The sequence below is a fragment of the Tursiops truncatus genome, chromosome 16 (assembly GCF_011762595.2).
Source record: "Tursiops truncatus isolate mTurTru1 chromosome 16, mTurTru1.mat.Y, whole genome shotgun sequence".
In the NCBI taxonomy this organism is placed as follows: Eukaryota; Metazoa; Chordata; class Mammalia; order Artiodactyla; family Delphinidae; genus Tursiops; species Tursiops truncatus.
The window spans coordinates 27,815,754-27,829,320 of NC_047049.1; the positions used below are offsets into that span (position 1 = coordinate 27,815,754).

General features: G+C 40.9%; 1 protein-coding gene and 1 pseudogene across 2 annotated transcripts in view; one reads left to right on the plus strand and one right to left on the minus strand.

Annotated features, from left to right (window-relative positions):
• The window catches only part of LOC101317363 (cytochrome P450 2C23-like), a 40,541-nt gene that overhangs the window by 8,223 nt on the left and 18,751 nt on the right, over positions 1–13,567 (plus strand). The window contains exons 3-7 of one of the 2 annotated variants that reach the window (XM_033842094.2): positions 1,382–1,544; positions 9,010–9,070; positions 10,528–10,677; positions 11,383–11,543; positions 12,054–12,230. In XM_033842094.2, coding sequence (XP_033697985.1) covers positions 1,488–1,544; positions 9,010–9,070; positions 10,528–10,677; positions 11,383–11,543; positions 12,054–12,230 — 606 coding nt within the window. In that variant the 5' untranslated portion in view covers positions 1,382–1,487. The remainder of the gene's footprint in view (positions 1–1,381; positions 1,545–9,009; positions 9,071–10,527; positions 10,678–11,382; positions 11,544–12,053; positions 12,231–13,567) is intronic. The other variant, XM_019939818.3, reaches the window with a different exon arrangement.
• On the minus strand, positions 4,498–4,797 carry LOC117308504 (large ribosomal subunit protein eL36 pseudogene; annotated as a pseudogene).

The following is a 13,567-nucleotide window of genomic DNA, read 5'->3' on the forward strand; positions in this document are numbered from 1 at the left end:
CAGAATGGTGGTTGCCAGGGGCGGGGGAAGGGGGAAAATAGGGTGATGTTGCTCAGTTTTGCTGTAAAGAGGAAAGTCATGTTGCCATAGCTGGAAAGGACTAGAATCCAGTGCACAAGTTGGAGAATTGGGCCTTTTTTAGGAGCATGGAGAGTCATTTATATTAACAGAAAACTATGTACATGGGCACAGATTCAGGTAAACAAGTGGATGCTATGGTAGACGCATATGGACATTCTCTTCTGGTTATTTCTATTATCTCTGTGAAATAGAGAGCAAAGTCATCAGCTGAGGGTGAGGTTGGGAGAGGAGGACCTGGCATTGTGTGCCCCAAAATATAGAGACACAGTCATTCAAAGAGAACAAAGGAAGTAAGTTTCATTTTCCTGGGACAGAGAAAAGAGGTACAAAATGGCAAAATTCTCTACCATTTAAGTTAAAAAAAAAAAGGCAGAAAGAAAAAAATGGTGTCAAGTTTTGCTTCTTAGAAATAATTATCATAAATAAAAAATGGAGGATTATAATATACAAATGGATTTTTTAACAAATGGATTTTTTTTTAAATTTTTGGCTGCTCCACGCAGTTTGCAGGAGGATCTTAGTTCCTCAACCAGCACTCGAACCCGCGTCCTTGACAGTGAAAGCACGTAGTCCTAACCACTGGGCCGCCAGGGAATTCCCTAATGGATTTTTAAACATAATTTTATTTTTCAACAATTTAATTTAGAACTTGAACATGTTTCTGCACCATTGTACATCCTCATATAAGTAATTTCAAATGGCTGCTTTGAATTTAACTGCATGGTTGTAAAATACATTTGAAAACACCCCTAGCTGTCAGATGTTGTAGCACTCTATTTTTCCCCTTGGCACAATGCTATCATAAATATATAGATTTCATCCTTTTTAATACCTGTTTAGTGAGCTCTCCTTCTGGCCCTTATCCTGGCTGCTTCCTTCTCATCTTTAGTTTTACCTTAAGTGTTACCTCCTCATAGATTCCTCATCTATTTTATTGTTTTCCCATTATCATCCAACATAGTACATTCTTTATCGCTTTCATAGAATTATGCTCAGTTTCTATTGCAAATGTAGTTTGTTCGGCTATTTACTGCCTGTTACTTCCACTAGACTCTAAGTTCCATGAGGGTTCCTGGCACAGTGTCTGACACAGTATAGGTGCTTAGTAAATATTTGCTCAATTGTTGCATGTATAGATGAAGGAAAGAATGAATCCATGACTGTACCCCAGGTTAAATTCCTGAAAGGAAATTAATGGAGCAAAGTCTAAGCTACTTGTGAATCATTACTTAATTTCCACTGAAGCCTCCAATGGAGAGATTTCACAATAGCCCTTACAACCATTTGCATCTCTTTCCAGCTGGCCAAAGAGTATGGCCCCGTTTACACTCTGTACCTTGGATCCCAGATCACTGTGGTCTTACATGGATATGAGGCGGTGAAGGAAGCTCTAATTGATCAAGGTGATGAATTCCTTTACAGAGGACATATTCCAATTATTGACGATACCCAGAAAGGATATGGTATGTTTCAAAATAAAAGTTAATTCTCTTTAGCAAAAAAGTTTGATTAACCTAATGAGTGTCTGTTCTGCAACAAGCTACAAACTAGATGCTGCAACACTGCACTGCAATTTTGATACTAACTACCCAGAGTTAGTGCAGACTCCATAGGTTAAGGGCGTCATTCCCAAGAAGACTGCCCTCACTTCTGATGTCAGCCACAAGTTCAGGAGTCTCCAGGTTACCCACACTTCTGACCAACTGGCTAAAAATTCAGGGTTTCCGTGACCACCTCAGGTTCAGTAATTTGCTGGAATGACTCACAGAACTCATAAAGGTGCCATACTTACAATTACAGTTTTATTTATATGAAAGATACAAATGGAGAGACACATAGGGCAAGGTTTGTGAGGGCCCAAATGCAGAGCTGTATTCTCTTCCAAGGAAGCAGAATGCATTACCCATTTGATGCATTGATGTGTTCACCAACCAGAAATCTCACCAGAGCTTGGTGTCCAGATTTTTTAATTGGAACTTCATTACTTGGGCACGATTGATTGACTCATTGGCCACGTGATAGAACTCAGTCTCTAGCTCCTTCTATTCCTTGAAAGTCAGGAGGTCAGGCTGATATCACTTGGCTGAAAGCTCCAATTCTCTAAATACAGAGTTGGTCTTTCTGGCATGGAGCCCCACCTTGAAACTGTCTAGGGATCCACCATGAGTCACCTCATTATCATAAACTCAAGTGTGATCCCAGGGACTCAGCATGAATAACAAAGACACTTCTGAGTTAGAAGTGGGCATATCCAAGCGTTTAGAAGCTCTCTCCCAGGAACCAGGGACAAAGACCAGACAAATTCTTTTATTATTCAACAGATGCTCTGATAACTCTATTGAGATAAACATCAAAAACAGACTCCAAGTTCCTTTTAAGGTAAATCTGCAAATATGATTGTGATAAAAATCAATCTGGGAACATTTTGAAAAAAACAGTTGTTACCTAGAGGTCTTAGGGTTTAGGGAGCTGGAGAAGCCACGCTTGGGGTTGCATTTCACAGGATACAAAGGCTGCAGTGGCATAGTGGCAGCAACAATAAACAGATGACTAGGTATAGAAATTACTGTGTTTTCAATGTCAGCCTGGTTTGGGGATGGGGGGGTTGGGGGGCGGTGGTGAGGGAGCTGGGGGGTGGTGGTGAGGGAGCTGGGAGAGGGTGGTAGGATCAGAGCGGTGACACAGGGAGCTACAATGGTCTTAGTCAAGCTCAACTTCTTCAGTGGGACAATAGGATCACAGATAGTTATTTTATTATTATGTTTCAAAACTTAGATATATGTTACATATATTCCTTCATATGTATGAAGTATTACACACACAGAAGCCTAGGACAACCCGAAAGTCTCCTCCAATCCACTTCAAATTGTAAAATTGCAAGCCCCAAAGAAATAGAAACCTAATTCTTTTCAAAGCATATTTATGAATAATTAATTAAATATTATGCAGGGTACTAAGTGATAAAAGAGAAGCAATTTTTGATCTCTCTTACATAAGATCAGGATGCATTTGCCCACCTAAGAAGCAACAAACCTTCCCTCTACTTCCTCCCTTTTTTCTAAACACGTTGATTACATTGTCTGTGTGTGAGCTTTAAAATCAACCTTTTTTTTTTTCTTTTGGCTGCGTTGGGTCTTTGTTGTTGCACATGGGCTTTCTCTAGTTGTGTTGAGCGGAGGCTACTTTTCGTTGCGGTGTGCGGAGGCTACTCTTCGTTGCACTGCGCGGGCTTCTCATTGTGGTGGCTTCTCTTGTTGGGGAACACGGGCTCTAGACGCGTGGGCTTCAGTAGTTGTGGCACACGGGCTCAGTAGTTGTGGCTCACGGGCTCTAGAGCGCAGCCTCAGTAGTTGTGGCACATGGGCTTAGTTGCTCCGTGGCATGTGGGATCTTCCCGGACCAGGGCTCGAACACGTGTCCCCTGTGTTGGCAGGCGGATTCTTAACCATTGCACCACCAGGGAAGCCCCTAAAATTAACTTTTAATTGGAGCGGGAAGCTTCTGGGTTGGATTGGGCTCAAGAGGGAAAAAAATATTGCTCAAAAAATTGCTGCTTTCACAACTCTGAGAAAATTGGTTTTCAAACTTCCTATAAAATCCTTGTTACTGCTCCTTACTTGCCTGTAATGGGAACTCAGCTCTTCCTTTCCTAAAACTATCCTGGAAAATAACAAAGAACCATTCATTGATATTTTAGTTTTCCTTCTGCATTAGTTTCCTGGGGCTGTCATAATAAAGTACCAAAAACTGTGTACAAACCTTAGGGCAACAGAACTTTATTGTCTCACAGTTTTGGAGTCCAGAAGTCTTAGATCAAGATGTCAGTGAGGTTGGTTCCTTCTGAGAGCTGTGAGGGAGAATCTGTTTCATGTTTCTCTCCTAGCTTCCGGTGCTTTGCTGGCAGTCTTTGTTGTTCCTTGGCTTGTAGATGTATGACCCCAATCTCTGATTCATGTTCACATGGCATTCTCTGTGTATATGTTTCTGTGTCCAAATTTCCCCTTTTTAGAAGCATACAGTCATATTGGATTGGGCCCACCCTAATGATCTCATTTTAACTTGATTACCTCTGCAAAGACCCCATTTCCAAATAAGGTCATATTCACAGATACTGGGGGCCAGCGCATCAACATATTTTGAGGGGAAACAAACCCATAACACCTTCGAAAATGAAATGTCTGCTAAAATACTAGATAGCTTTCTTATCTAGTGATCTTTGAACACTATAATACAGTGCTGAGGATTTGTGTCTAATCAAGTTGTTGAAACATTTTCTGTTAACTGTCAACTCAATATTTTGTCTAGTGTCTTAATCTTTAAACATTTATCTCATTGACAGATTGCAACAGCTCAAGGCCTTACTTTATCTTTTTCTTTTTTTCTGAAAAAGTTTTATTGTGCACAGAGGGTAAGGGCTCAGTCCTTCTTGGCTGCCGCCTTCCTCATGGCGGCCAGGGCATTGCTCAGCTCTTCTCTCTTCCTCTTGGTATGGATGTGTGTCCCCACCCTTTTCTTGACGAACTTGAGGGCCCGCTTGGCCTTGGAGACCTTGAGCAGCTCCATGGCCCGCCGCTCATAAGGGATGAAGCAGCACACGTCCCGGATCACGTCCTACACGAACTTGGTGTGCTTGGTGAGGCGCCAGCGGCGGCGTCTGTGCCTCGGCTTCCTCACGTCCTTGGTCACCTTGTGGCCCTCGTTGAGGCCCAAGGCCATGGGTAGCGCAGAGCCATGGCTGCTGCTCTGCAACGGCAGCCGCGGCGGAAGGGCCTCTGACGCGCGGAACTCTGGGATTTCTACCAACACGGGGTGGCAAGTGCCAGAGAGGCCCCCTTACTTTAACGTATTCATTCAATCCACACACCAGTTTTAGATGCCATTGTTCAGTCGCTAGAATGCAAAAAATTAAAATAACTTAGTGCTCTTAAAGGCATGGATAAACAGCCATTCATTCTTTACCTGGAGGAGTGCAATGCTGTAACATTTTTGGAAAGTACTATATCTATGGACATATAAACTGTAGAGACCTACTGAGGAATCTAGTTTACATAAATAGAAACAACCAACTATGTAATTATTCACCCATGCACATACTTGCCCCAGTGCAATGGGAGTGGAGAGGGCATTGCTTCCTTGGAACAGTCCACACCTGCAGGGATGCAGGTGTGGTAAAGAGAAAGAAGTATATTTTTTAAAAAGATATTTACATAATGGGTATAGATTCTGAACAAAGTGAGAAAAATAGGAGAGTATCATCGCTATCTCTTGTGTAACAAACCACCCCAGACTCAGGGATGTAAAACAACAACCCCCCAGCCCCCACTTTTTTTTAATGCTCATGGATTCTGTGATCAGGAATTTGAACACGGCATAGTGGAAGGGGTTTTCTCTGATCCACAAGGCCTGGGACCTTAGCAGACATCCAATTTTTTTTTTTTTTTCCAAATAAAGCAGTTAAGGGTGATTCAAATAGCTGAGGGCTGAAATCATCTGGAGGCTTCTTCATTTACAAGTCTGGCTTCTGGGCAAGGATGACCCAAAGGCTGAGCTCAGCTGGGCCTGTCAACAGAGCATCTCCAAGTGGCCCGCCCATGTGGCTTGGGCTTCTCGCTGGTGCCTGGAGTCCAGGAGGGGGCATCCTGAGGGGGAGCATCTGGAGAGTGAGCATTCCAAGCTGCAAAGCTTCTTCAGACCAAATCTTAGAACATAGAACCATTCTATTCATTGCAAGTAATTCCCAAAAGCCAACCCAAATCCAAATGGACAGGAATTAAGCTTCCATTCTTGATGGGGAAGTGGTGGTGGTCACACTACGGAAGAGAATGAGGGATGGGAGATGTTGTGGTTCACTCTGGAAAACAACAACAAGCAGGTAGAAGAGGAAAGTGTCACCTCTGCACTGATAAGGGAAAACTTGAAGAACAGAAGTTTAAGTGGGAGCCAAGTGGTTCTGCAGTGGAAGATAGGATTACAGAGCCTTCTGCATTGAGTCACAGGCAGCCCTGGACCAACGCTGAACTCCCCGTGTAGAAAAGAAGAGACTGACTACTGTATGTGAGATTCATGTGCGTATATGTGTACATTCCCAGATTTGGACTCCCAAAAGCATTTCAATTTTGGAATAGGGCAATAGAAAATGTCAGATTTTCCTCTGAAATAGATATTGTCAAGAGCCTTGACCTTAAACTTTTAACTGACAGCATCAGTGAATCAAAGCAGCCTTCACAAAGCTCATTTATTGTAATCAGAACCTAGAAAATATATCGGCACTCTCTCCTGCCATCACATTTTCCTGGCATATACTCCAACACTGGAAGAATTCAACCATCTTCTCTGTGCGTGTGTCCAGAAGGTAAACACTGCTAGAGAAATTCTCTTAGTAATTACACTGGCTTCCCTTTAAATTAATACTTTAAACCTCAATTAGACTCTTAATACAACACGTTCCTCTGATTGGCTCCCTTTTCCACTCTCAGAGACTCCTCATTCCTCCTATTAACACCCCCATTATACATTTCCTCTCTCAGAAGCACTGTATCATAACTCATTGTAACAACAGAAGTATCAGAAATGAACTCTCCAATTTCTTAACATTTTATCTATGGGTCTATCTGCCCCTGCACCCACATTCTCCTTTTTTTTTTTCTCCTGTTACAATTGAAAAAGTGTCCCTTTCTTGACAGGGGAAATTTTCACATGTGCCCTAGATCCTATTGCATCTCACCTTCCCAAGGATTTTACTTCTTTGGTGATGCCTTCTCCATCCCTGATTACCCATCTCTCTCCGCTTGTCTTGAAAGCCACTCGTCTCTCTTCCCTACTGGCCCTGGTTCCCAGTGCTACAGTTACTGCAAGCTGAAATTCCCACACTCTTTCAACAGCTGGCTCTGACTGGGATCAACCAAAGAGAGGCACTGGCAAGAGATTGGGGAGTGGAAGGAGAGCCAGAGGGCCCCCCTCTCTCTGTGCCTCAGATAGCATCTCTTCCAAGAGCTGCATGTCCCCCCATAACTCCAGGGCCACTTTGGTTCCTGGCCAGGTAACCCCAGCCACTGAGCTCCTTTGTCCCTTCCATGGGGAGATGGTAGCAGTTTTCTGCTGTTGATAATTACCAGTTGTCTCGCTGTCCCTGGTTTGGCCTCTCAGTGTTTCCATCACCTTAAAACCAATTCCCTGGATTAATTTTCCTCTGTTTTAAATATTAAGGGAGGCTTCTCTTTTGCTGGTTGGACTGTGACTGATAAACTCACTCTCCAGTGAATCATTCCCAGGAGCATGTGAATATTCCACAGCACTCTCCTCACAACTCCCTTCGGTTACTGTTCCTGGTTTCTTGCCCCTTAACAACCAAACTTCTCTAAAGAGACATCCATAATGATGGAGTAATTCCCCTCTAGAAACCTATCTTGAGAGATAATACAAGATGTGGGAAAAATTATAAGCAAGAATGTTCACGGTAGTAATATTTTTAGAGTCTGGCATACAGCCGGTGTCAACCAAACAAAAAATGCAGTGTGAGAGCTGTGAGTTCACTTTCATTTGGGGACTTACTGAGGACTATAGCCCAGGAGACAGCGTCTCAGATAGCTCTGAGAAACTGCTCCGAAGAGATGGGGGGGAGGTCCGTATATGTATGATTTGGTGAAGGGGGTATGTGCAATCAAGCCCCCATCTCGGTAGAAGGCTGCTGCTAGTCACGAGGAACAGATGTCTCCCTAAATGATTTTATTGCTTTTCTAAGTATGAGGAAATGCAAGAAATAGAGCTCCTAAAGTTTTCTCCTGAAAATATCTAACTATCTGAAGGCCTGTTCTGTCAGTTTCCCCAGAGCACAAAGTGCCTCATTCCTGATCTCCCCGCTGAATTCTTTCAGGGTCTGTTGAAGGTCAGTGACTGCAGTGGCCATTGACCTAATCCTTGTAGAGCTGGACGGCAAGTGACATGCTTTAGTTGGCACAGGATAGCAATGAAAATTTATTGGATAAATGGAAGAATAAATGAAGAGCAAAAAAAGGCAACATTTAAAAGTCTGATTAAGGATTAAATAAAAATTTTACCAAACTTGTCATTGCTTTTTGATTTAAAGGTGATACAAAAACAGTTAAAAATTTAAAGAGATTAAAATATTCCTAAAATCCAATAATAATAATAATGTTATTATTATGTTATAATAATAATTGGAGTATTATTGAATTATTATTATAATAGCTATAATTATATAATATTAGCTAATATTTATTAAATACTTCTTATGTGCCAGATGCTGTGCTGGGGGTTTCTCATGTATTACCATATTCAGTTAACACAGTGGCCCCATGCGGAAAATATTTTTTATTTCCATTCAACAGATGAAAAGCTGAGGCAACAGAAGTTAAATAACTCACCCAAATTAGAAAGTTTTGGAGTAGAGATTTGAGTTCAATTTGCCTAACTCTAGAACCCAGAACCACTAACCATAGTCTCAATACACTAACCTATTCTTAAATTTTTTTGTTTTTTAATTTTTTAATTGAAGTATAGTTGATGTAACATATTTATTTTTATGTACCATCTCCCAGATGTTGTTCATATGCACACATATTTTACATAGTTGTAATTATAGTATAGACATATTTGTATACTGATTTTTTCTTTTAAATATTAACATTTCTGCTATTTTTACGTAGTTTTCATAATCATCATTTTAACAATTGCTTACTTTTCCTAATATTGATTTACTATCATTGTATAATTATGCAAAAAATTACCCTATCATTAGCATTTAGATTGTTTACAAATTTCTTAAATCAGTATAGATGACATTGCAGTGTACACCTTTTTAACTTCTGCTGAATTATTTCTTTGTGTAAATTCTTAGGAAAGCAATTAATGGATCAAAGACAATTTTAATAGTTTTTGCTATAAATATTGCTTTAATTTCCATAACAGGTCGTGATATGCAAAGAGGCTAAACAATGCACCAAATTTGCCACAAGCTTGATTGCTTTAGGTACAAAATTTCTTTTTAATGCTTGCTAATTTGGTAGATGTGAAATGAATATTTAAATTATTGTGTATTGAACATCTTCTGTGTGCAAGGTAAGAGATCATCGTGTGTCACAGAAAATATTTGGAGAGATGCGCCAGTCACTTAACTAAGTAAAATCTAGTATAGGAAGTAACACAAGTAAACAAATTGCTGTAATACAAGGTAGAAAAGATAAATTGTATTAAAGCATCACGCAAGCCAATTCAGTTAAAGGAAGGCAAGATTATCTCCAGTAGAGGATAGGGAAGACTTCAAAGAGAAGGTTTTCAAGATGGCTCTTAAAGGAAAGCTAGAAACTCAACAAAGCACATAGGGCGGGAGCAGACTTGTCAGCAAAAGGGAGAGAATGAACAAAATAAGGGTGCAAAACAATGTAGTTGCATTTAGTGAACAGCTGTGATTGGTCTATAAGCTCAGAGTTAGAGCCAAGGGAGAGAATGATGGAAATGTTTGAGGTTTTAAAGGTGTCAGAATGAGACTGAGGTGGGGAGGTGGGGGTGGGGTAGAGGGACCCATTGAATGATTTTTAGCACCAGCCTCATTGTCCCTGTATTTGATCTTGAGTAACCTGGAAACTGTAGATTTAGAGGAGTGAAAAGGGAAACTGGTTTGAAGATGATTAGAACTTTTAAAATCTGTAAAAGTATTAGAACCTGAAGTGTGGTAGCGTAGTATGAATTGACAAGAAGGGACAGATGAGAAAGACATTTTGGAGGTGGAATCGACAGGACTTACCAAGTGCAGATGTATAGGGTGAAGGGCAAGAGGGATGTGAAGATGCCCTGAGGTTTGGATTTGGGGCACTAGGAAACTGGTGGTGCATTAAGGAAATTCAGGACACGTAACTGGTTTTGTACAGAGGAAGGAATGAAAAAAACACTGGTGTGAACATACTGAGTTCCTTTGCTCCTGAGTTTCTCCTTGTTCAGATTAGCTAACATTAGCTGTAGTAATTTCAGAGGCAAATGGAAACATATATTCCCTATTGCTCTGCTTTCCAGTTGCTTATCCTCTAATAGAGAAAATCACAGGTAGAATTAAACCACAAGTTAGAGGGATATTAAGTGTAAAACAGACACTCAGGAAAGAAGTTTGTGAGAACACATGCCAGTCTTTACTACTTTTAACAAAACCAGACAGAGGGCCCTTCCCACACTTGGGAATGTTCTCTACCTGCCAATGATCCGCCTCCTGACTCCATCACCCCTGCCCTCTGTTGACCAGAGCTTGGGTTTTATTTTCTTTGTGACAAATATTTCACCCAAACCAAAGAATATGTTGTGCTCTTCAAAGGCCAGTTGCTAAATCCCTGAAAAGGGGCACTGGCAACAGTGCAGGGTGGACACAGGGGATAAGCTTCAGGGAAAGTCGGACTCCATGATGCAAAATTCTTTCCTGCTCTTTGCTTCTTTTCCTAGGAATCTTTTTCAGTAATGGAAACAGGTGGAAACAAATGCGACGCTTCTCCCTCATGACCCTGAGGAACTTTGGGATGGGGAAGAGGGGCCTCGAGGAGAGGGTCCAGGAGGAGGCCCAGTTTCTGGTGGAGGAGCTCAGGAAAACAGAGGGTGCGTTCCATTGACCATCCTTTGGGGCAAGGGGCTTCTACACACAGAGCTTCCCACCAAAGCTCCTCCTTTGGGAGGCACGCAATAGTCCACAATCTGCTCTATGAGTCAGGGCGTTGACTAGGAAAAAGGCAGCAGGAAGAAAATGACCCAAAACTGTTACTTAGGACTCACGAATCCTTTTGTTTGGATTCATCTCCCAACTTCGGCACTTACTGGATGTGTAAATTTGGACAAGTTACTTAACTTTTCTAAAACGCAGTTTCCTCATGTGAAAAATGGGGCTAAAAATCAAACCTCAGAATGAGGGTTAAATAATAAAGTTTGCAAAACATTTACACAGTATCCAGCATGTATAATACTCCATATTACTTGTTGCTCTTATGGCTATTACAGTATTGCAAAACGTTACAGTTTGCAAAACATTTACACAGTATCCAGCATGTATAATACTCCATAATATTACCTGTTGCTCTTATGACTATTACAGTATTCATTGAGTAACATAATAATTAGTAGTAGTAGCGTAGTATAATACTATAGAGCATGTACTACTAGTAGAAGATCCCTACATCCTAATTTGAAGAAGTTTAGAGAAAATAAAATATAGGTATCAATCTGAGCAAGAGGGAGGCCCTGTTCTTGAAGCCCTAATGCAAGCTGATGAAAATTCTAAATGTTAGAATTTTTTTTTTCTCACATCAGCTCAGCCCTTGGACCCTGTCTTCATCCTCTCCTGTGCTTCCTGCAACGTGATCTGCTCCGTCCTCTTCAATGAGCGTTTCCACTACAACAATAAGACGTTACTCTCCCTGTTGAGTGTGTTAAATAAAAATTTTAATCGAATAAGCTCTCCCTGGAACCAGGTAAAGCCAAGTCTGCATCTGCCCTTGCAGTTGATCTCATGGGGGCACTGGGAGCCCATAGGCAGGGTAAAGGGCTGTGAGCTCCCCACCCTGCCCCATGAGCACGTGCCAACACAAGCACTGTCACCTTCCCACAACGTGTGTCTTGTCGAGTGGATGAGTGCAGTGTCGCTTACCCCAGCACCTATAGAAGGCTGCCCTCTGCTTGCTTCTGTGAGTTGACTCCCACAAAAGAAGACATCACGTTCCCCGTTGCCTATGTTTCTTTTAAGGCCCCTACGCACATTCTCCCCTTCTCGACTCTGAGGTTGGCCAAGGGTGATTGAGCAAGGAGATGGGAAGGGGCTGCTCTCTCATGTACGTGATGGTCACCTTCCCTTCTTTTCTGCTCAGAAGCTTGAGGAAGGGATTCTCCCTAGCCAGACCCCACAGAGGGTTAGGTGCTCCACTTAGAAACACTGGTCTCTCTTCACAAACTGAATTGCTGATGTATTTTTTTTCTCATTTTAGATTTACAATCTATGGCCAAAACTCATAAAGCATCTCCCTGGAGAGCACAAAGCATTCTCAAAAAGGCTTAATGATGTTAAATATTTTATTCTGGAAAAAGTGAAGGAGCATCAGAAGTCCCTGGATCATAATAACCCTCGAGACTACATTGACTGTTTCCTCAGCAAGATGGAGCAGGTACTGTATGTGACATCTTTCCCTGGTATTATATTTTATCAGTCCATGGAAATGCAGGAAAGCATAATCACACCATGTAGGTAATTCTTTTTTTTTTTTTTAATTTGGTTGTGCTGGGTCTCAGTGGCGGCAGGCAGGCTCCTTAGTTGTGGCATGTGAACTCTTAGTTGCATCATGCATGTGGGATCTAGTTCCCTGATGAGGGATCTAACCCAGGCCCCCTGCATTGGAAGTGTGGAGTCTTAACCACTGCGCCACCAGGGAAGTCCCCATTTTGGTAATTCTTAATATTTTGATATCTTATGGCAATGGGGTACACTATTAACAATAACAGAAATTTAAAAATAGTCCAAAGCCCTCTTTTTCCTTTGTATTTTTATTTACTTCCTACACTTGGATACTAGCATTTAATGAAGTGTTCTCGATACATACTTACAATGAGCTACATATATATATATATATATATATATATATATATATATATATATATATATATATATAAACATGCATATATATATGCATGTTTCTGAGCATATATTTATCTTGGGGTGGCTAAACACACATGCATCTTCTCTACACATTATTTACACATACATAGTCAGCCATTTTTGCCACAGTGCTTCCCAGGTAGCATGTCATAGACCAATACATTATAAAAACTGGATTGTGTTTTCCCATAGAACAATCTTGTTATTTGAAACTGGTGATGGATAAAGGGTTCTAAGACAAATACATTATACGTTAACCATGGATGGTATTAAACATATTGAATAGCAAGTATCACACAGCCACCAACCCTTAGAACATCACTGACATAAAATACCAGCATGAGTGTCCAAGAGAACATCAGTAGAAAAACAGTCAAGACTGTGACAAACAATAGATTGTAAAAAAAGATATTTAAATGTATATACACATATAACAGCTTAAAACCTGAAAATAATTCTTTCAACCCTATAAAATTAACCTCATTTATGCCAAATTTCCCCAGATATATATAAACAAAAGAAAAACCACTCAAGTATATCATAAATGTGCAAGTTATAGCAAACAATTAATAATAACTTGTTTAGTCTTCTTAATCTCTAGGAGGGCTGATTTGGAAAGCTTGATTTCCTTAGAAAACATGTTGAAGGAAGGCATGTTGATGCCCTGTTTTCTTCTTAGAAATTTCCCTGGGGTCAGTAGAGTCATTCAAGCTCATTCCACTTATCAACAGTGTACATCGAAATAGCCTCTTCATTCTGATGGAAAAGTTTGTTGTTGGCTCTCAGAGGACTAGATGTTTGTCTGGAAAAGAGAGAAAAAAATAGCCAGGTTTTTAATTCAATCATTTA